Genomic DNA, 22,743 nt, shown 5'->3' with positions numbered 1-22,743 from the left:
TCAAGAATACTTGGAAAAAATCTAGATGGATTGCTGTACTTGAGTATTATTTGGGTGCTATATTTGCAACACTCCATTTAAGAGACAGTAGTTATATAATAGTTACATTAATGAATAAAGGCAGCTCAGCAAATGAAGTATGGGTTTGGGGTTTTTACCAACACGGAATGACCTTTTCTGGCAGAAATATGTTTTGAGTTTTGTTGTCTAGGTTCTATAGGGCAAGGCTGCTTCTTCTACCATCACCTAGATGTCCATGGGAGCTGAGCTTCCCCAATTTAAACAGCAATAAAGCTGCAGAGAAAAATACCCAGGAGTCCCACCATGATGGACTGAGCCACCTCGTAGTATGTTAAACGATGCTGAAGTCTCCAGAAATGGACAAGGAACTTGACCAAGTTCTAAGATAGCTTCTTCCTTTTATAGTCTCACACATAATGGCTTTTGGTTGATTAAAAGAAATGTACAGATTCAGTTTATAATCAGTTCTGATTGATTCAGTGAAAAAAGTTCTCTTCCTTGTCAGACACCAGAGTCAAAATGGGATGACTTCATCCAGACCCTCCCAGTTAGCCAGAGCAGGGGAGGGGACACTCAGCCAGGATTCAGCTGAGCATAGCAGAGGTTTTCTCTTCTACTGAAAGCATAAGGCAGAGCCAGGGTTTGCTGCGCCCTGGGCATTTGTACTAAGGGCAGCAGGAAACTAATCAATGGCCCTAATCTTTATTCCTTTGAGGAGCCAGATCCTGGTCACCATTATTTCTCAGCCTCCAGGGCATTCTCCTTCCTTCCTCAATGAATTTAGTGCTTGGCCCAATCTTTCGACTATAGCTGCTGCCAAGAAACTAAAGGACTTTAACAGAGATGCTGGTATTTCCTAAATACCCTAACTTCTTAGTTCTTCAAACTACTCAAGTTGTATGACCTACTCCTTAACTCCACCCCAGTCCTTCACCTTGCTATGACCCAAGTGTCCCACATTCCCTTATTTTATCTGGTCACAAGAGTAAGTTTTCTTTGACTTCTTCATTCCATATTCATTACAATGCCTCTAGCATTGTCCTTCCTCCTCCTTGTAACCTTCACTCCTCCTGCCTCTCAGATCTTTTTCAGTTCATTACCCTTGAACCAGCTGCGCTTTCCTTGTCTTGGTCTCGATCTCTTGGTCAGTTAAATTTCACACTAGCCTATACAAGTGAATTCCTTTTACCTTTGTTTTAATGCCAACGAGGCCTTGCCAAACCCTGAACTTTGGATTGCTTCCACTGTCTCGCTTTTGCTCCTATTTATGTGCTGAATAGAGCGGGAGAAAAATTACACAAGTGTGCTGACTGACTCCACTACAGAACTGTTAAGATTAATCTCAACTGAAAGATCCCCCCACAGCAAGGGGATCCTTTTATATCTTGCTAAAGGACTTATTCTACTAGTCTTCAGTAGTATTCCGAACCTGTTTGCTTTTATGCGTGCTAAAATCTTCTCTGTATACCTCTTCTCCCCTTTTCTCAGAGTGATTTCATATAACAAAGGATACATGTTTTTACAGAAAAAAAAAGCAAAACCTACTAGTACCTTGAAAAGAACCTGAAAACATCTGCAGGGTTCCACTACTGTAGACTCCTCCCTTTACAAGAGTAGGGTGGAGGGAAGGGGGAGGGGAGATCTTTCAAAAGCTCTCCTTTGGAGCCATGTGTTTTGTCAATTTTGCAAAGTTGTTTCAGTTTTTTGCAGTAGTTGTCATTTCCCTTTATATCCCGCGTAACCTTTCCTCGGCACTGCTCACTGTTCATGTACTTCTATTTTACAACCCAGTAATTATTAGCGTGGGACAATCTGCTCAGTCATCACTCCCTTGATGGGCATCAGCTTTATTTTTTGCTAGGTCACGATGCATCGCTGTATTTTGGCGTGTCCATAGGGACTTCTTTTACCAGCGATCCCTGGGGGTATGAGCCTAACGCCAGCATCTGCAGCAAACTTTTGGCCACTCAGTTCCGCTATTGCCCCACAGATCCGCCCGCCTGGGACCGTTTCCGATAGCAGGACGTGGAAGTTCTGGACCCTTCGGCTCCCACAGTGACTGTCATTTCTCTCACTTGCTGCTTCCGATAACGTTAGAGCCTCCGCAGGAGCCCCTCCCGCCCCCCCCGCTATGCTCGCTCTCCGGGCCTCCCCTTCTCCCAAGGTGATTGACGCCGCCCGCAGCCCAGGGACGAGCCCCAAGGCCGCTTTCCCCTCATCGATCGGCCCGCAAGCATTTATTAGGCGCCCGCTGGCACCGGCTTCCGGAAGAGGGCGGGAATGACGTCACTATGCGGGGGTCCGGCGCGGCGATGAAACCCGAGGGACTCGGAGGACGCCGCCCAGCCGGGGAGCCCGCAGTTCGGGGACAGGCGCGGAGCGCTCCCAGTGAGGCCCTGCCCTCGGCAAGCTTACAATCTAACGGGGGCCGACACGCTGCCGGCGGGTTCGGGGGAGGGGACGGGATTGTCTCCCTTAGGTCCTCCGACCGCCAGACTAGCAGCGGAGCCGGCCTTTTATCCCCGAGGAAGGGGTAGTTGCAGCAGCTTCCGGGGCAGAGGGAAGCAGACAGGCGCTGTGGAGGAAAAGCCGGAACCGTCAAGAAGAGCCGGGCCGCCTCACCCATTTCCGCTTCCGCACAGGCCAAGCCCCGCCCCTGTTCGGCCACCGTCCTTTAGGGGGCGCGCGGCCCCAGCTGCCGTTTTATTTGAAATCTGGTTTCCCCGGTAACGGAGCGGAGGGATCGCCAAGGGGACTACAAAGCCGGCCCTCCCCCGCCTCTTCAGTCCGAGGCTCTTCGCTCGGAACGAGGCACTCCCAGCTCGCGCCCACAGAAAGGCACCGCCCCCAGAACCCGCCCCCCGGCACGAAGAAAGCGCGGAGAGAGAACGTGAGGGGGCGGGGCGCGCGCGGCGTCTTTGGAATGTTTCTCAGGCTCTCCCTTCCGATTGGCGGACTCTGGGCCTTTGCTCCCGCCCCCCCTCCTTTAGGATTGGCTGCTCGGGTCCCTCGGGGAGGTGCCGGAGCCTGTCTTCAGACGAGGATTGGCCTGTTTGATTAACTGGCGGCAGCCTTCGTCCACTGGGGCACTCCCGCCCGCCTCTCCGCGCTCTACGCCGTCTCCCGACCCGTACGTTTCGCCTTCTGCCCGCGCGCTCAGGGCCGGTGGGGGCGGGGAGAGAGAGCGCCCGCGAGAGCTTGGGCTGCTCGACCCCGGCGGCCAGGCCTCGGCCGGCACGCGCGTGCCCGCCCAGCGAGGACCCCGCGAGCTGCCCGCGCCGCCGCCTGCGCCCTTCGAAACCGCCCAGCCGCCCGTTAGGTGCCCGGGGGCAGCCGCCGTTCGAGCCGGCCCCGGAGCCTGGGCGCGCCGCGGGGGCTAGCGGCGGCGGCAGCGCTGCGCTCGGCCTGCCGGGGCCCGAGGCCGCGGAGCCCGCCCCGGCGTTTCCGAGCGGCGCCCGGCAGGGTCGCGGCGCCCGGCGCGGGGGTCCTGGCGCCGCGGAAAACGCGCCAAGTCTGCGCCGGCGGCGGCTGCGTCCGGACCCCCTGAACTCCCCGATCCGCGGATCCCCGCCCGGCCCCGCCCCGGGGATGGAGCCGCGCCGGCGGCCGCTGCCATGAACAGGTAAGGAAACTGAGGCCGGCCGCCCGCCCCTCCCCCCAGCGGGATGGGAAGGGGCGCGGCACCCCTCCCCCACCCTCGGACGCCGGGAGGGGGGCGGGGGGCGTTGCCAGAGAGCGCTCGCGCTCCGCCCCGCCCCCTGCGGGGTCGGGGGCCGGCGGGGTCGTGACCTTTGGGGCGCTCGGCAGGTGCCGCCGGTGACGGGAAGATGCCCGGGGTCGTGCCCAGCGAGAGCCAGGGGCCGCCGGCCAGGGGGAGCCCCAAGAAGGGCCGCTTGAGCCTCAAGTTCTTCCAGAAGAAGGAGACGAAGCGCGCCCTGGACTTCGCCGACTCGCAGGACGACGAGGAGCGCGACGCGGAGCCCGCGGGGCCGGACGTGTGGGTGTCCGCGCGCGGGGGGGGGGGAGGGGGGGCGGCGGAGGAAAATACCGGGGGCCGGGGCATGGCGGGGGGAGGGGGGAGGGGCCGGGCCCGGGCTCACCCGCCCCTCTGTCTCCCCCAGCGACCAGGTGGTGCCCGCGGCGGCGGCGCAGGCCTCTCCGCCCGGCGGCGACAAGAGGGACAGCCTGCTGCCCTTCGTGGGGCTCAACAACCTGGGCAACACCTGCTACCTGAACAGCGTGCTGCAGGTGAGCGCGGCCACGCCCTCCCGGGGGGGGAGGGGAGGGACCGGGGAGTGCCGCCGCCCCCCTCCCGCTCCCGCCCCCGCCGGTTCCTCCCCGCGTCTCCCGCCCCCGCCGACCCCCGCCCGCGCTGCTGCTCCTCCCCCCGCAGGTGCTGTACTTCTGCCCGGGCTTTAAGACGGGGGTCAAGCATCTGTTCAACGTCATCACACGGAAGCGGGAAGCCCTGCAGGAAGCGGGGGCGCCGCCCGCAGAGGAGCAGGTGAGGGGGCAGCTCCCCCGGGAGGGGGCGGGGGCGGGGGCGCGGGCGGGGCTCCCTTGCGGTGCTGGGCCGGGGCACAGAAAGCGACTCTGGGAAGGAGGGAGGAGGGGCCGCTGGCGTCCAGCGAGGTCAGGCCGGAGGCTTGTGTCCCGCAGGGAAACTGCAAAGAGGACAACCTGGCCAGCTACGAGCTCATCTGCAGCCTGCAGTCTCTGATCATCTCCGTGGAGCAACTTCAGGCCAATTTTCTTCTGAATCCAGAGAAATACACAGATGAACTGGCCACCCAGCCCAGGCGGCTCCTCAACACTCTCAGGTGGGGGCTCCCGCCCGGCCCACTCCTCTCCTGAGGCTTCCCCTGGCAAGCCCCGCGCCGGCTGCCTCAGTTTTGTCTCCCGGGAAATGGCCAGCTCCCGGATGCCGCCAAGAAAGCTCCCTGCGGGTGGTGCAGTGTCCCGGGAAAACAACTGCTGCTGGGGTTCTGAATAGCCCAAGGGGAACCCCAGGCCAGGTGCTGCTCTACACCCATTAGGCAAAAGGGCCCCTAGTGTTTAACATCTGAATCTTGTTGTGGTCCTCGTTTCTCTGCAAGGTGCTTGGCCACCTTGGTTTGGTACGTGGCAGCGTTGACTGTGGTGTTCTGGGCAAGGGGAGAGAGGTGGGTTTGTGGCCACTGGAAGGGGACGCAATTTGTTGGGAGGGGCTCGTTTAAGAATATGGTCCCTATCGCTGGGTAATTGTGCTACCTTAAATTGAAAGAACTGTTTAGAGAAATACACACACCTTTTAAGAGACTCAGTAGTTTCAGGGAAAACTTGTTCTTTACAGGGAACTGAACCCTATGTATGAAGGATACCTGCAGCACGATGCTCAGGAGGTGTTGCAGTGCATCTTGGGAAATATTCAGGAAACATGTCAGCTCTTAAAGAAGGAAGAACTGAAGAATGCGCCAGGAGGCCGACTGCCTCCTCCCCAGCCAGAGGAGAGAGAAGGCAGGGAAACGCACACCATGCAGGATGATGACTCAGAGGAAGGGAAAGACAAGTTCCCCAAGGGAAACGTGAAAAGGAAAAGTGACAATGACGCCGGGAATCCCAAGAAGAAGTCGAAGCTGTCTAAGGAGCTGGTGGCCACCGAGGAAAACCAGAGGCAGACCCGGTCCAAGAGAAAAGCCGCTGGTGACTCTCGCTTGGAGGGTTCTCCCGAAGCCGTCCCCAAAGGGACCGCCGATGGGGACGGCGCCCGGCCAAGCCACAAGAAATCGAGACTCAAACTCAACTGGCTGAAGCCCACCAGCAAACAGCCCAGCATCCTCTCCAAGTTCTGCAGTCTGGGGAAAATCACCACCCACTTGGGACCCAAAGGGCCTTCGAAAGAAACCGACAGCGATCACGAGGAGGACTTGAAAGGGGAGCCCAGGGGTGCTCTAAAGGAGGACCCTGAGGAAGCTGCACCCCCAGGGACAAGCATGGAGGACAAAGAAGGACAGTCTTTGAGAAACAAAGGTCAGTGTTGACACCTTCCCCCATCCCCCAGATGAAGAGTTTGAACTTCCTTTGGGGGGTTCAGCCTCAGGCACTTGGGGTGGGTGAGGGGTGTTCAGTCAGGAAGCTTCCATTAAAGACAGGCTCAACATCATGGGCTCCTGTTGTGACTTTACCCAAGCATCTCCTACTACAATTAAAATCTTGGGAGAAAACTCACTTTTAAAACAGTCACCCTCGGCTCTGAAGGAGAGGAGTGCCCCTGTGCTCTGCTGCCCAGCACGGTACAGAGGACGTTCCCGATTTTTTTGTAGAGCTTGTTTTAAAGACGGAGGCCGAGCTTTTGGGGATTTTCCTCTAAGAGCAAGAGTAGAGAGAACCGTCTGCAGAGACGCAGCATTTCCTCCCCGGCTGTGCCCTGTCCCTCATTTTATCCTGCTACTAACTGGGCTGAGAGAGGTTGGGCCTGAACAAGACCAGCCCCGGTTTGCTCATGCATTGTTCATTAGGACACTGAGTAACTCACAGCAGGCAGGGGCCGAGGAGCAGAAGTTCTCAGCGATCGTTTGACTCTGAGTAACCCTCCTTTTTTGTAGGGATGGAACAAGTTTGTTTTGAGTTGGTAGAGAAATTATTCCAAGGCCAACTGGTTTTGAGAACTCGGTGCTTGGAGTGTGAAAGCTTAACAGAGAGGAGAGAAGACTTCCAGGACATCAGCGTCCCAGTCCAGGAGGAGGAGTTCTCCAAAGTGCAGGAGAGTTCGGAAAGTGAGTGTGCTGAATGGCAGCGGAGCGGGTCCCGGCCATCCTCCGAGCTAAAAAACAGGTGGCTCCAGGAATGTGGAGTGCAAAACAATTCAGTTGTTACAGGATGCACGTAAATAATGATTCATGAAACCAGCCTCCCACTTAAGGGGGGGTCCTCTGGGGGGCACCTCTACCTACGGTCATTTCATAAGAACATTTCTCACTATAATGTGTATCCACAAAGTTTGCAGCCTGGAAAGACACCCTTGTCTGTGTTTGTAAAGTGGGGTATTCCTAAAAGCATTAATTTGGGGGAAGTGAGATTTTTGATCATTGTCTAGAAGAGCGAATACTGATTGACTTTGGGGGGATTCCTTGCTTTCAGTTCTTTTTAGGTTTCTCCCAGATGGTGAGTTATTTTTTTCAGGCTGTTCCTTGTTTTAATAGCATTCAGCTGCCTTGCATTTTTTAGAGCACGTTGAGTACCTTGCTTTTTTGAGTTTGGAAATGTATAAAATGTGACGTTCTATGTTATGCTACATGTGAGATAGTACAGATTTCCTCTCTTCTTTTAAGAGTCATTCACTATTTTCAACAAAAACATTTAGCTTAGGCAAGACGTAGCATGCTGTGTACAGCTAGAGTCAGAGAGCTTCTGAATGTGACCACGTTAGCCTTAGGAGATCCTTGAGCCCCAGAAACGTATTCATGTGAGTGACAGAAGGCTGTTTTCTGCAGTTTCTCCCGAGCCCAAGACGGAGCTGAAGAGCCTGAAGTGGGCCATCTCGCAGTTCGCCTCTGTGGAGAGGATCGTGGGCGAGGACAAATACTTCTGTGAGAACTGCCATCATTACACGGAGGCGGAAAGGAGCCTCCTTTTTGACAAGATGCCCGAGGTGATAACCATCCATTTGAAGTGCTTTGCGGCCACTGGCTTGGAGTGAGTATCAGTGTCGTTTTGGTTGCTGGTCCTGATCGTTCTAGCATGTTCTTTAGTGGGTGCTTTTCCAGGGGGAGGGGTGAGGAGTGGGTACCCGTCAGCACACAGGGACTGTGACAGTCAGGCTGCTAGCCCGTGGGAGGCAGATGGGATTGGTCTGCCCTTGAACGTTTCCGTCACGAATCCGTCAGTCCTTTGGCTCTGCAGGGGGGAAGGGGAGGTGTTTTCGGGTTCCAGCGCGGGTCTTCATGGTGCTGTGACCCTTGTGCTCTGGCAGGTTCGACTGCTACGGCGGCGGGCTCTCCAAGATCAACACGCCCCTGCTGACGCCCCTCAAGTTGTCCCTGGAGGAGTGGAGCACCAAGCCGACCAACGACAGCTATGGGCTGTTTGCTGTGGTGATGCACAGCGGGATCACCATCAGCAGCGGGCACTACACCGCCTCGGTCAAAGTCACCGACCTCAACAGTCTGGAACTGGACACGGAGAACTTTGTGGTGGACCAAATGTACGAGATGGCCAAGGCCGACCCGCTGAACGAGGAGGACGCCAAGGCCCTGGCCGAAGAGTACGACGACGAAGTGGCCTTCCGGGTCAACGGCGGCGCCCAGCCCAGCAAGGTCCTGAGCAAAAAGAACGTCGAAGGCGTCGGGCTTCTCGGGGGGCAGAAGAGCCGGCCCGACTACGAGTTCTGCAGCGGCCACCGAGCGTCCGGCGCGGACAAGGTCATCGGGGCCTTGGCTGAAAACCGAAGTGCCGAGGCGAGCGGCACCAGCGGGGCCCAGGAGCTGGACAGAACCAAGGAGCCCGGGGGCCCGGCGGACCTTGGCGCAAACGGGCTGGAAAGCAAAGTGTCCGACGTGATACAGAGCTTGAAAGAGTACGAGGGGAAGTGGCTGCTCTTTGATGATTCCGAAGTGAAGGTGACAGAAGAAAAAGACTTTCTGAATTCTCTTTCCCCTGCGACATCTTCCACATCCACTCCTTATTTACTGTTTTATAAGAAAATTATAGAGTGAGTGTATTTTCGTTGTGTATATAAAACAGATTTGGATAATCTTATAAATAGAGATTACAGCAAAGACTCCTTGAGGTAGAGGCTCATTGGCTTTTGGAAGCTCCTGGCTTATTACTGGTCTCTAGTTTTTGTATGAATAGTGAATTTGAATGACTGCAAACCCTTGTTAATTTTTAGAATTCATTTTCCATGTTCACTAACCACTCTGCTGGAGACTAGCAATACGTTAGCTTCTGAGGACAAACTTGTATAGGTTCTGGAACAATTTGTCCAACTAGAGTTCTTTAAAAACCACTTTTTAAAGAAAGTTTTACACCTGTCTCTTGTATTGGCTTTTAAAAATAAAGTGCTGTATTTGTATTTTCCATATTTTGGAATAATTATATCTACTGCCAAAATGTTTATAGATCGTGTGGATTTTGTAAATTAGGAGGCAGCCACCTCATTGCATTTAGTTTTGTAACAGTTATGAAGCAAAATCCATGAAGGCTGTTAAGACACACAGATTCTAGAACTCTCATGTTCACACTGGCGTGAATTCTGTGCCTTGGATCGCTTTAGAGGGGGTATTTCAGAAGCCTTTGGACAGCATCCTTTGCCCATCACTACCTTAGGAAGGATTTTATAGATATATATACATATATATATATTTATGATTATGATTTTGTACTTTAGCAGATCAGTCTAGGTTTGGACAGAGTAGTCTGTATTTCTTCATAGTCATATTGCTATATAATTTGTAAATAGGATATAAAAATTTAGAGCTATGACCTTTAGGGTTGTGTTTTGTTTTGTTTTGTTTTGTTTTTTTTAAAGCAGGGAGGGCATTCAATTTAAAATGCTTAGCAACTATGTATACAAACGCACTAAAGTTTTGTACTTAAACAGCTTTCTACCCTAAAGCATCTGGTTTCTTTTCAAGAACAGAATTTGTGTATATATGTGGAATAAACATTCATAATTACCTTTACAATATTATTTTCTTGTATGAAAAATAACGTGCTAGTTCTATCGGCCCTATGGAGTCGCCATTTGAAAGGGAACATGGGAAATGGGGAGGCTCTATGCAGTAGGGTTTGGAATGAGCCAGTTCTTCAATTCAGAATTACTTGATCATTTGATGGAATACGCAAACCCGAGAATTTCAAACCAGGTACTTGTGACCCACAACTAAGCTTTTATCTACCTATTTAATCTGTGTGGAAATTTTAAATGTATTTAACATAAAGCTCACTAATTCTTTAAGACTTTATTTAGAAATTGCTTAGTAGTAATCCTGCTCTAAAATGTTAGCTGAGAAAAAGAATTGTTATTCTAAGGAAATATTTTAAAGAAATAATTGGAAGCACACTACAATTTCAGGGGGAATATATTAACATGCAAAGAAAAAGTGGGGAATTGAGTCTTCCTGTGTTAAGAAAAACATGATTAAAGGATTAATCAGATAGTTTTACACGTGAGAATAGGGTGAAACAGTTTCTGTGAGGTCACTGCTTCCCCCAAAGGAGGACCCTAGAGGCCTGGCCCTCACTTCAGCGGTTCTGATCTAGGGCAGGGGCACTGAGCTTGATCCCCCAGATGTCACCCCCTCTACCTCTGGCCAAATTTTATCTTCCCCCCCCCCCTCCCCCTCCCAGACAAAGCCAGCTTTTGTTCGGGCCCATGGATCCCATCAGATGCTTCTGGCCAGCTGAGCCTGTCCGGACCCAGGCATCCCTCCGGATGCACCTCCCCGGCCGGGTGCTTGGCTTTTGTGATACTGAGACTGCCTAGTAAAAGAGCCCGATAAATGGGAAGTGTTCCAAGACCTTGGCATTTGTTCAATAATAACTGGGAAGGGCCCAGCTGGGCTGGGGGCGGGTGGGGGTCATTTTCCCTTGAGGCAGGGCCCACAAGGTAAGAGTCCAAAGGGACCTCAGAGGCCTGGACTGTTCCCGTGGCAACTCCGGGCTCGAATGCCGTGATCCCAAAGGACGGTCTGAGTGCCCAAGGCCACCTTCACCCGTGGTGGGGGCTGCACTTGCAGCGTGCCGGAGGGGTGCCGCGGGGGCTTCTCTGTGGTAGGTTAAAAGCGCAGCTGGCCCAATCTTGGGGAATACGGACTGTGGGGAGGTGGGGGACGTCCGAGAAGAGCTTCCACTCAGACCAGCTTAGAGATGGCCCGAGAGCCAACTGGACCTGAGAGGAACAGACCCACGGGAAGCTGCAGCTCAGGGAAGGAAGGCTCAAGGGGGATGGGTGCCCCCACTTCTCCATTACAACCACTGGTTCTCAGCGGCAGTGAGGGACCCTGGCCTGGGGAAGCTCGGACCCTGTCCTGGGGCCTCCTTCCCTCCAGCTGCCAGCAGAGGGGTTTCCACCCGGACCCTATGGCAGCCCCTCACCTGCCCTGAGTTACCAAAGGCAGCTGGTGGGGCAGCGGAGGGAGGGTCGGGCCTGCAGGCGGCAAGATCCGAGTTAGAATCCAGCCTCAGGTGCCCCCGAGCAAGGAAGGGCATTCACTTCTGCCTCAGCTTCCTCATCTGTAAAATGGGTAAAGCAGCACCTTCCTCAGTGCTCGTGAAGAGGAACTGCACACAGCTCAGCTCAGTGCTGGCCGACAGCAAGCAGCTCAGCAATGTTGGCTGCTGGTGACCACTGTCTTCTCCATCTCCATCTCCATCTCCATCACCACCATCACCATCATCTTCATCACCACCTTCATCATCACCATCACCACCTTCCTCCCCCTCTGGGCCCCGCTTTGCTTGCTTCCTCTCTTCTCCCCAAGCCCAGGCCTGGATGATGCTGACAGGCCAGAGCCCCGGGAGGGGACGGGTGAGGCTCTTTCTGGGGTGTCCATCGGTGCCAGCCTTGGGCTGCATCCACGGCCAAGCCAGCCTGGAAGCTGCTCTCTCCTCTGTGTCAGTCGGACCGGCCACCACAGAGTCCCAGGCCCAAATGGTTCTGTCCCCTGGACGTTGCTGTAGAATCTGGCTCCTTGCTGGGGGTCCCTGGCAGAAAGCGGTCACATGGCTGAGACTTGCTCACTTCCAGACCCAAGGAAGAGCTTCCCCAGCCCAACGGACATCGTCATTCACAGGGGCGAGACAAGATCCAAAACGCCATCGGGGCCCCTGTGTGTTCTCGGGGCAGACTCCCCGGGGTTTCTCCCCTGCAGGAGGGCTGAGGACCCACACATCACTTCCAGTGGCCCGCCTACTGGGCTTGGGGAGCACCCGGTCCCTCCCTGGAGCACCGTCCCCAAGGCCAGCATGCCCAGAGGAGTGTTCTTCTTCAGGCAGATTCTGAACGAGCCCAGCCGCCTCACGGTTTGTCCCCGAAGCCCGAGGACCGACCAGAAGAGGCTTTGGACCCTCTCTCCCAGGGCTCGAGGGCTCCGTCCCATGGCTGGGAAGGGAAGCCCCAGGATTCTGCCTTCAAGCCCTTGCCTTGGGCGAGCGGCCCGTGGGTGACGGCGGGTCACCTCCCCTCACTTCCTCCATCTGACAATTTAATAAGCTCCAGCCGTCCGTCTCCAGCGTTTGGCCCTCCGTGGGCATTGGGCGGGACCTTCACTTCAGTAATTTGGGAGCAACAGCTCTTGACTGGCTTCCCAGCAGCCTCTGCCCCCACCAACAGATGGGAACGTTCACACGGGAATAAAATAAGTGAAAACATCCACATATTTAATAAGTACCTTTAAAATAAACATTACTACATTAAAATGGTTCAAAAATGCATCTGGAAAAGCTAATATAAATTAAATCTATGAACTGGATGTAAATAAATTTAACATTAGGTAGGCTATAAATAATAGTAAATGTATTTAGTGTACCTTGGAATCACAGAAATGGCTTTGAAAAAGCTCCCAGCACCTCCCCAGGACGCTGGAAAGCCACAGCCATGATTCTTATGCAGTAACAGTCTACATTGGACAAGGGAGGCGCATTCTGGGCCCTGAACTCTTCCCCAGGAGGGACCGGAGGCATCTGTCCAAAACGAGGTCCCGGGCCTGGAGTCTCCGTGCGATTCTCAGTGTGGACACGGCCACGTCCGGCTCTACCGCCTGCAGCTGACGGGGCAGGTGCTCGTGCTCCTAGAGGTCCACTTTGCGAAGACTCATCCTGCTGAAGGAATCTCTGGGGGAAAAGGACGGGAGATGATCAGAAGCATCTTGTCTCTGGCCTGGTCCTTCCCATAAACATGCTCCGAGGTTCTCTCAACCCAGCAAAGGGCGTCTCGCACGGTCCTCCCGAGCCGCGCAGGCTCCCACCAGCGGGGCCGTGCGCTCTGGTGTCCTGTCCTGCTGGGGGTCCTGCCCCCCTCCCCCTCGCTCACGTCGCCGTCCGGCCATTCCCACCGCAGCCTCCTGCCCCACACCCGATCAGTCTCCTCGCCTCCAGCCTCCCCCTCTCAGCTCTCCAAGGGGATCTTGAGGACAACCAGGACAGTTTTCTAGGGAAATCCTGCAGACCCCTCAGGGCTGCTCCTTTCCCAGATGGCAGAGGAGGGTTGGGGGCCCAGCCAGGCCCAGGGGGGCCCCTTAAAGACCAGAGGTTTACAGTGGTTTTCGGGGGCTTTTTGGACTCTATTCTAGGAGGTGCCTGTCCTAAGAGGCCCTGGGGTGACAATGCCGTGGAGGGCGAGAGGAGCAGGAAGGGGCCCAGGAGGTCACTGGGGACCACGTCCCTCCTTGGCTCAAAGGTCTCCAGGATGGGGCTCGCCATTCCCCGTCTCCCACTGAGAACCTCCCTTCCTCCAGCTCACTGAGCCTTTGGATTCCGCCCCACCCCACCCCCCTCGTGTCGGAGCCCCCAGCCCCGGTACCTGTGGCCGGCGCTGGGCAGCAGGGCCTTGTACAGCTGAGGGATCTTCCTGCTGATGAGCGGCTGCAGGGCCTCCTTGAGCCGGTGGTAGTTCCTCTCCAGCTCCCGCTGGTACTCCTTCTGGTCCGGCCCGATCAAGCTCTTGTTTTTCCTTAAGGCATCCTCACACCTACGAGACAAGCCCCACTGGTGGGCCCCTCCACAGCCGGCCAGACTCACACCCGCCCTGCCCCCACCAACGCACCTCTGGGCTCCCCCAGTCCCGGGTCCGGCCGCCCCTGCTGCCCGCCCACAACCCACCTTTTGGTAAAGTCCTTGAAGCACAGACGCAGCTTGTTGTGGTGTCTGAAGAGCTTGGGGTCATGGGGTATCTCCGACAGGAACACCTGGGCGACTTCCAGTGGTCCCTGAGGGACACAAAGCTCCTGAGTGAAGGGTCTGGAGACCCAAACAGGGCCTGGTGGCCTAAGGGGGACGTGGAGGCCCAAGAGGAATCTGGCAGCCCAAGGGGCACCCGGTGGCCTGAGGGGGACCCGACAGCCCAAGAGGGCCTGTCAGTGCTTCTCTTCAAACAGCACCATAGGATGGGGAAGAACACTCCCAAGATCCATTATCTCACAAGGTCCTCACAACAACCCCAGGAGGGGAGATGGGGAAACTGAGGCAGCCTTGGAGCTCAGGGCTTCCCGACCCTGGGCCCAGGCTCTGTGCACGCTGGTGCCCCTGAGGCACCACATGAGCTGGGAGGCATGTATACATTTGGTATATGGTCACAAAACTACTTTTTTTTATCAGTGGACGTTTGATTTGTACACCTATTTCCTCCATGCAAAAATCTGAGGTCACAGAAACTTCTTGGGCAAAAAGGGGTCACAGGAGGAGAACTCTTAAGCAGCACGGGGCTGGAGCAAGGGGCTTCGGGTCATGTGACTGACTGTGAAATGGGGGGGGGGTTCCCAAGTCTATCTTGCCTGTCACTTTTAGAAAAACCCGCGCCTCCAGGAATGGTGCCACTTTGTGTCCAGTCCAAGGCAGGGAGCTGGGCAGAAACCTCGGGTCCCCGATTTGAGGAGCCTGAGCCCTTGCCCACCTGAGCAGTACCCGGCTCGGAGCGGAGTTTGAAGCAGGGGGCACCACCACTTTATGGCCTGGGCTCTTCAATCCCCCTGCCCCCGAATCCCCCGCTTATCCACCACAAGCTTGCTGGACTTCATCTCAGAGCAAACACTTCCATGTCAGGGGTCCGGAAGCTGCAGACCACCCCGACGGGGGCGGTGCTTGGGGATGGGGGCCCTGTCTCTAGGGGAGAAGGTCTCCCCCGCTGCTCACAGTCAGGCCAGCTCCGGGGCCCCTCTGTTTGGGAAGGCAGGCGGGAGGAGGGTGCTGGGCAGGTCACCTCGCTCCTGCTCCAGCCCCCACTCCCCGACTCCCTTGCATCCCAGTTGCATTTCCTTGTTCATGCAGCAGTGGTCTCCATCTACTGAACTATTAGCTCCCTGAAGGCAGGGGCTGCCTGGCTCCTGGCAGGTGCTTAGGGAGACCGGGCTCCTGGCTGGTCTGCAGCGGGGGCTTGAGCAGCATTGGCGCCCTGAAGAGCACCCATATCCTGAACAGCACCAGCGCCATTCGGCTGACATTCTCTGTCCTGATCCGTGGCCGGAGATGGCCGCATGCAGAGCCAACAAGGGCCCCAGGAAAGCGGGCCCAGGACCCACCTGAGGTGATGGGGGCGGGTGAGCTGGCCACACGCAGGCCACGGGCTCCAGCCTGGAGAGGTCCAGGGGAATCCGCAGACCGGGCAGCAAAAGGGCTGCAATCTGCCCCTCTGCAAGGACGGCCTAGTGACGGACTAAGATCCATCGACACCTTGTAACAACAGAGACTCCTCCTCCCCTTGCAGCCCTTACCTGGTTCACTGTTGTGCCCACGGACCCTTGGAGGACCATCTGAAGCATCTTGGGGTCTGCCGGGTCCTGGTGGGTGGCAAATGCCAGCTCCTGGGTCTTTTTTTGCATGTCTTCAATGGCAACTTCAATGGGGGTCAATATGATCTAAGAGAAACAACATCCATAAGATCAGCACTGAGCCAATTCATGAATTTTATTGGAAAGGACTGATTTAACGAAGTTAATGAAAATTAACGAATTTCACTTGGAACTCTTATGGATGGATTATCCCCGTCCATATCCAGTATGGACGCAGCCTTCGTCACAGGCGGCTCAGGAGGGAGGGGTGCGGGGATCACGTGGGCCCCGGTCTCCCAGCCAGGCCGCGGTCTCACCTCCTCCTTGTGGATGACGTTGATCCTGGTCTTAATGTAGGGAAAGGCGTGTGACGTTGTGAGGATGGTCTTCCGCTTGAACTGCTCGTGGAGCTCGCCGTGGGCCCGGCCATCTAAGGTGAAGGGCGTGCAGTACATGAAGCGGCGCAGGTTGTAGTTTTTGTCAAAGTAGGTGATCCTGTCCTTCATCTCATAAGTGTCAAAGTAGGGCTCCACGTAGGTGATCTGGATGTATGCCTAAGAGAACAAAGACCCCTCAGTCTCCTCAGTGGCCGTCAGTGTCTCCCACCCTGGGGAGCATATCCAAGGGATCGTTCTATCTCGTGATTATCTATTGTCACCGTACCTTATTAGGGTCTAATTTGCACTTGTCCACAGGGTTAGAGTCTTTGATTACTTCAACTACATCCTCTCCAAATCTTTCTCCGTAAAACCCCTAAAATAAAGAGAAAAACATTTCCCATGAAGGCTCTATTTAACTCAAAATTAAAAGGGAAGAAAGCCATGTTGGAAGGAGCTTAGAGAACATGAGCATTTAGATGCTTTAATGTGTCAAATGGCCACGGGAAGCCACAAAACAGGCCCTTAAAACTTAGTATTGACTCTGCTCAAATGTTCAAATTTCCTCTTTCCCTCCAACTTATAAACGGTAAAAAAAATGCAAGCAGATACATTTAGAAAATATACAATCCTCGATATGAACTTTCAAGAAAAATAAACAATAAAAGGACAGGAAAGAAGCGGAGTTCACATTTAATTTCTCTGAAGCTTAGATCTGATCTTTATTGGAGACCATGTTAGAATTTGAAGGAAAAATTTGAAAGGGGATATTAGCCAAATTAGCCAAATACTGGTTAATCAATAAGCCAGACTTGTCCAGATGAGCTACTTTCCAGGTAAAATGCAGTGCTTTCAGCGGTATACTGGCTGGCCAAGTTAGGGACCTAGCTGTAGCTAACAGAAAGAGTACTGCTCCAGGAACTGGCAGAATTGGATCCCAATCCCAGTTCTGTTAAGAGTGGTCATTTAATTTCTTTGGCCTTCATTACCTGTTACACATGATACACCCCCTAACTTCCTTTACAGGGATCCTGAGGGGCAAATGAAATGCCACAGGGAAAATTGGTTTGAATACTTGGGAAAAATGGAATTATTAGGATTATTATGTCAGTATTGTAAGTGGGACTTGAAGAATGTCCTTTAAACTGAAGCCCCCAAGCAGCAGTTTGGTCATTTGCCACCGTTGGCTCATTAAACGATCCAATGCAAGCTGGACACCGACGGTGGCAGCGAGTGACCCAACCAGGAATACCACATACTGAGCCCTCACCTCCAGTCGGTGCGAGATCTCGGCAAGTTTGGTTATCGCAGGCTCCTTATACACGAACTCCTGCTCATCCAAGTCCCCGAACTTGGTCCCATAAAAACCCACACGAAAATAGGTCCCGAACATCCGCTTGCCATCCTAGGTGAAGACAACGAAAGGGTCTCAACACAAAGCTGTTTTCAGCCACGTACTACGTCCACATCACGGCTAACTGGTTTCTAGTCACAAGATGCATCAGCACAAGTTTACAAAATGAAACATTCTATAAGCAAAATGACTGGGTGTTTTTAAATTAAGATTTAAAATAAAGACCGTTTGTATTGTGCCCAAATTGATAAATGACTACACAATAAGCATTTGTAAGGTTAGTACACAGAGCTCACGGATGATGTCCTGGTTTAAATTTGGGCAAGTGAACTCCATTTTTTTCTGGGTTACAGAAAAGGTGCATGTTGGACACATGCTTCTCAGGTGTGTGTCACATCAATGACATCAGTGTTAACACAACAGTGTCTGACAACAGCAAAAGCCATTCAGGGGGCTGCTCTGCCAGCAAAAATGGGAGAGTCTGACTTACGCTTGAAAGAGAAATGGGAAATAAAATGCCAAGAAGGAAAATCACTTTCTTAGGGGGAACTTGATTTGTTTTTCTAAAGACCAAAAGCTGTTCCACATGTGCACCCACCACAGGTTTATTTTTGGAAGAAATTATGACAAGCTCCCTTCTACTTTCACAAAAACCATGGAGAATCCAAATGCAAAGTAGCTTAAAAAATCATCACTGAGGTATGTTCTCTCCCCCAGAATCCCATGCACCATTCAGCTGCACTGCCGCGTCGGCAGGGCTTTGTGGCGATTGTGCCTCCACAGGGACACCAGCCGCGTTATTCTGTACCACATCCACGTCTCATTTTCACACTCTGTCTGTATTTCCTCAATACCCATTCTCGGGGCTTGATACCGCCAGTTGTGAAAAATGGTGTACAAAGAATGAATGAGAGGTGAAGAAAATGTGGGCAGCCTGCAGGACACGGCAGTAACATCCCGCCCACCCCAGAGGGAGAAGGGATCGTGACCTGGGTCCATGGCTGGGCTTACGGATATTCCATGAACCTGAACGGGGCAGGGGGATTATGTCTTCTTTTTCACTAACTGAAACTGAGCATTTCTTTTCATTATAGAAGAGAACATCATCCCCTTCTTCTTCTGAAAAGGGGCTCTAGGTTTCAGCAGTCTACCCAGGCTTTGCAGGAAGACTCTACCTGCCACAAAGGTGGCCCGGCGCACCTTCCAATGGCGCCGAGTTAGGAGCCAAGACCTGGCTGCCCTTCTGCCTACCCCAGGGATCCTCGTTCTGACATCGGGCAGAACCGGTCTGGACCAGAAGCTGTCCAGGAAAACCCTTAATCTGTTTTGTACTGTCTAAGATTTCAGGGACAGGAGTGGCCACAAACACCTAGAGAGCGAGTCTCAGTTGGATTTATCCCGTCACCTCTTCCTCCTCCAAGAAGTCTTTCCTAGCAGCCCAAGGAGCTTCCCATGGCCCACTTCTGTAGGTACCTCGCGTTTACTATCCACGCACATGCTACTTCCCCAGACAGAACGTAAGCCCTCAAGGCTGAAACAGCTCATCTTGGGTGCTGGGACCCCCAGCACAGAGGTTGGAAGTGCTTGGGGAACTGACCATAACCTCACATTCCCTCCTACAAAGGGATGTGTCATAAACATGTCTTTGGGTTAAAGGAATCTAATTATAAATTAAATATAAATAATATAAATTAAAATAAATAAATATAAATTAAATATAAATAAATTAAATAAATGAATAAAAATAAACTGACTTTCCTGATTAAAAAACCAAAAAACTTGTTGTCAATGTGGGCATCTCAAAATTTAAGAGAATTCAGTCATGTAAAAACTCTCTTCCATTCTCATATGTGTATGTGAAGCATGCGCGCGCGCACACGCACACACACACACACACTCCTACTCGAAACACATATTTACAACAGTTCTTGGCAAACAACTGGAAACTAAGGGGGTGTCCCTTAACTGGGGAATACCTGAGCCCAAAGGGTAACAAAATGCAATTGTGCTGGACAATACAAAGGAAAGAATGGTCCCATAGAAGACGAACGCAGAGGGAAGTGAGCAGAAATGAGAGAACTAAACTATCAATACTGTGAGAAGGAAACTTTTCTGAAAAGGCTGAAGCTCTCTAATCCATATAATGATTAGCCTTGATTCCAAAGCATCACGCATAAAGTGAGCTGCCCTTCCTGACAGAGACAATGACTTAAGACCCGGAGTGAGAAAGCGGCCATACAGGAAGTGCTTCTGCTTGACTATGCTTACTTGTTAAAAATACCTTGCTTTTTCTTTTCCTTTTTTTACGTCAGGGGGCGGGTAGATAGAAAGAACAATAAATGTTTGATTGAGGGGAAAATAGTCAAATGCAATAAAAGCCAATTTGGACAATCTGACCTAGGAGAAGAAAATGTTCTTTTTTTTCTCCTTTCATTTAGAATGAAGCAAATTCATTCAACATGTTAAAAATGGAGGGCCGAAAATGGCCATAGACATTAGCCTGGTACAGTCTGCAACTCACTGGCGGAATTGCTTCATCAGCATCCTTGAGTGATTCACCAAGTATTGATTAGGTGCCTGTGTACTGGGCGCTGCAGGTAAAGACATAAATCAAACTCCCTGCCCTCCAGGAGCCTGCATTCTGCTGGGGAGGCAACATGCATGTAGACAAGTCAATACCAAATAATGGTGTTCCATCATGATCCCTTTTCAGGTTTTCTTGGCAGAGATACTGGAGTTGTTTGCCATTTCCTTTTCCATCTCATTTTACAGATGAGGAAACTGAGGCAGATAGAGGGAAGGGACAAGTCCAGGGTCACACAATTAGGAAGCATCTGAGGTCTGAATTCAGGTCTTCCTAACTGAGCCTGGTGCTCTAACGATTGGGCCTATGAGCCCAATACAACCTAACAAGCTCCAATACAAAATATATGTGAGGTAATTGGGGGAAGGAAAACATTAACAACTGGTAGCAGGGAGAAGGTGCGGGACTAGAAAGGTCTGGCGAAAGCTCTTGAGATGAGGGTGTCCAAGGAGACAGAGGGAAGGGAGGAGAGTCTACTCGGTTTTCTTGACACAGAGCAGGGCACGGCTGCCACTCTGCCCCATCTGTCGCCTCTGAGGTCCAGCTCGGCTCCCTAAAGCCCCAAACAAGAAGCTTCCCTGCACATCACCTAGTCCTTCAAGGGTCTGAAAAGAACGTCTCTGGCTCCACCTTGTCTCTCTGGGTGTGAATATGCACACACACGGTTCTGTTAACAGAGAGGAAGAGAAAAAGGAGAGACAGAGACAGAGAATGAGATGCACACTAAGCCAGAAAGACAGAAAGTGAGAGAAACAGAGACAGACACAGAGAGAGACAGACACAAAGAGAAAGACAGAGAGACAGAAGGAGACAGAGACAGAGAGAGACAGGGAGACAGAGACAGAGAAAGACAAAGACAGAGAGAGACAGGGAGACAGAGACAGAGAGAGACAGGGAGACAGAGATAGAGACAGAGACAGAATGAGATACATACATACTAAGAAAGATAGAAAGTGAGATAGAGACAAGCTCATATGGAGAAATAAATTCAGAAAGAGAGACAAATATAGAGACAGACACAAAGAGACGAGAATGAGATATACACACTAAGACAGAAAATAAGAAATAAACAGAGATAGAGGCTGAAAGACAGAAAGTCAGAGATAGAGACAAAGACAGAGGCAGAGAGAGAAAGACAGGGAGCACGAGAGTGAGTGCAAGGTTCTGTTCTCTTTGGAGCTTTGGAGCTTCTTCTACCCCAGAATTTCCAGGTCTCCCACCTTCTGGGGTGTAATTCCCCTGGCCATTCTTTAGTCTTTTAGGGCCTCCTAAAACTGGCTCCGAATCGGCTGGTGTGCCAGGTAATTACATGACGTAACTGTCCCCATCCTGCACTTTTTGAAGATGACCAGGGCCAGCTGGGGGACGCGAGCTGGGTTTCGGGGAGACAGAGCTGCGCTGAGCCATCAGCCGCACTCTCCTGCAGAAGGCCCCAGGGCCGGCGGCAGCACAAGCGCAGGGTGGCCGGTGGTGACCCAGGATCCGGTGGCCGCGCCCTCGGCGTCTCCGGGCACTCCGCAGGCCTGCTCGGCCGCCCTGTTCCCTTCTGCCCTCGCCGGGGAGCTCGGGCTCAGTCCATCTGCCCAGACACTTTCCCGAGGAGCGGCGGCTGTAGTTCCCAGAGCCCGGGGGAGAGCTGGGTGCGGGAGGAAGCCACAGGGGGCGAGCGGCCCTGGCTCAGGCCAGCCCCGCGCCCAGAGGTGCTAGGCCTCCCCGAACATCCCCTTTGGCAAACATCCGCACCGCGGGGGAAGCGGCCCCTGACTGAGGGAGCCTCAAGGCAGACGTGGCCATTCGGGGGCACCGAGGTCAGAGGCTGGGGCGGTGGCAGTTATCTAGCAGCAGCAGGGACAGAAGGAGGAGCCGCAGGAAGAACCGCTGTCGTCACAAACGGCATCTGGGCACTTTATTATCTCACACTCTTCACGTCGTTTTTCTTTTTCCTTTCTTTTGGCTGAGGCGGTTGGGGTTCAGTGACTTGCCCAGGGCCCCACAGCCAGGACGCGTTCAGTGTCTGAGGCCAGACTTGACCTCGGGTCCTCCTGACTCCAGGGCTGCGGCTCCACCCACTGCGGTTAAGTGGCTCTCCCGGGGGCGGCTTCTCGCCGGGGTGGGGCTGACCCGCATTACCGGCGTTCCTGGGACCTCATTTTAGAGGGAATGGGAAACCAACGTCCTCCATCTTTTTGTTCCTTCACAGACTGAGATTCTTTAAAAAACAACAACAAACCTCGCCTGTTGTGGGATATTCTTCTATAAGGACCGGCCGGCGGCAGGGTTTCAGAGGGGCCGGAGAGACTGACGGGAGCTGGCGCGGAGGGAAGGGAGCAGGGCCAGGAGCTCGGGGTCCGCGGCAACAGCAAGACCATGCGACGATCGATCCTGGCGGACGCGGCTCTGCCACAATGCGGGGACTCAGCTCAGTTCCGATGCCCTTGTGGCAGAGTGCGCCATCTGCGCCCAGAGAGGACTGTGGGAGCCGACGGGGATCACCTCACAGCATTTTCCCTTTTGTTGCTGTTCATTTGCTGGGTTTTTCCCTTTCCCCTTCTGAGCTGATCTTTCTTGCGCGCTGTGACAATGTGGAACGTTGAACTTTTGTTGCTTTGCTTGCTGCCCTGGGAGGGGCTGGGGAGGAGGGAGAGGAGCACTCTGGAGCACGACCTTTAGCAGAGGCACACGCCGAAAGCTGCCTTTCGTGTTCCGGGGCAGCGGCGGCCTGGGCATGCACAAGCTGCGAGTGGGGCCGGGCGACGGCCGCATTGCCTTCCCACCCTTCTCCTGGGCTCCGGGTGCCCCCACCCACGGGCACTGCTGAGGTTTCAGTGGCGCCCAATGTCCGTTCTGGCCGGATCTGGGAGGGCACAGAGCCCTGAGACGATGCCCGGCCCTGCCCCTCGGGCTCACCCACCTCCAAAGGCCGTTCTTTCTCACAAAACTGAG

The 22,743-nt window shown here is 53.4% G+C and overlaps 2 protein-coding genes across 6 annotated transcripts in view; one reads left to right on the top strand and one right to left on the bottom strand.

The window, feature by feature from the left end:
* Positions 1-1,884: 1,884 nt before the first annotated feature.
* Positions 1,885-9,686, top strand: USP1 (ubiquitin specific peptidase 1). Its single transcript, XM_031968993.1, has 9 exons — positions 1,885-3,643; positions 3,829-4,018; positions 4,143-4,269; positions 4,415-4,525; positions 4,681-4,841; positions 5,354-6,030; positions 6,606-6,776; positions 7,494-7,695; positions 7,973-9,686. The coding sequence occupies exons 2-9, from the start codon at positions 3,849-3,851 to the stop codon at positions 8,712-8,714; spliced, it is 2,361 nt and encodes a 786-aa protein (XP_031824853.1). The 5' UTR covers positions 1,885-3,643; positions 3,829-3,848; the 3' UTR covers positions 8,715-9,686.
* A 378-nt stretch (positions 9,687-10,064) lies between these two features.
* DOCK7 (dedicator of cytokinesis 7) overlaps positions 10,065-22,743 on the bottom strand; it is a 150,827-nt gene continuing 138,148 nt past the window's right edge. For 3 of the 5 annotated variants that reach the window (XM_031968986.1, XM_031968988.1, XM_031968989.1), the window contains 7 exons: positions 17,133-17,258; positions 16,149-16,238; positions 15,803-16,039; positions 15,429-15,572; positions 13,822-13,928; positions 13,523-13,690; positions 10,065-12,834 (listed from right to left, as the gene is read on the bottom strand). In XM_031968986.1, coding sequence (XP_031824846.1) covers positions 12,792-12,834; positions 13,523-13,690; positions 13,822-13,928; positions 15,429-15,572; positions 15,803-16,039; positions 16,149-16,238; positions 17,133-17,258 — 915 coding nt within the window. In that variant the 3' untranslated portion in view covers positions 10,065-12,791. Of the gene's footprint in view, positions 12,835-13,522; positions 13,691-13,821; positions 13,929-15,428; positions 15,573-15,802; positions 16,040-16,148; positions 16,239-17,132; positions 17,268-22,743 lie in introns of all 5 variants that reach the window. The other 2 variants (XM_031968987.1, XM_031968990.1) reach the window with 1 other exon arrangement.

Source organism: Sarcophilus harrisii, chromosome 4, assembly GCF_902635505.1.
Source record: "Sarcophilus harrisii chromosome 4, mSarHar1.11, whole genome shotgun sequence".
NCBI classification, from domain to species: Eukaryota; Metazoa; Chordata; class Mammalia; order Dasyuromorphia; family Dasyuridae; genus Sarcophilus; species Sarcophilus harrisii.
Note: the sequence above shows the minus strand (reverse complement) of the source record. Positions and strands in the feature narration are given on the sequence as shown.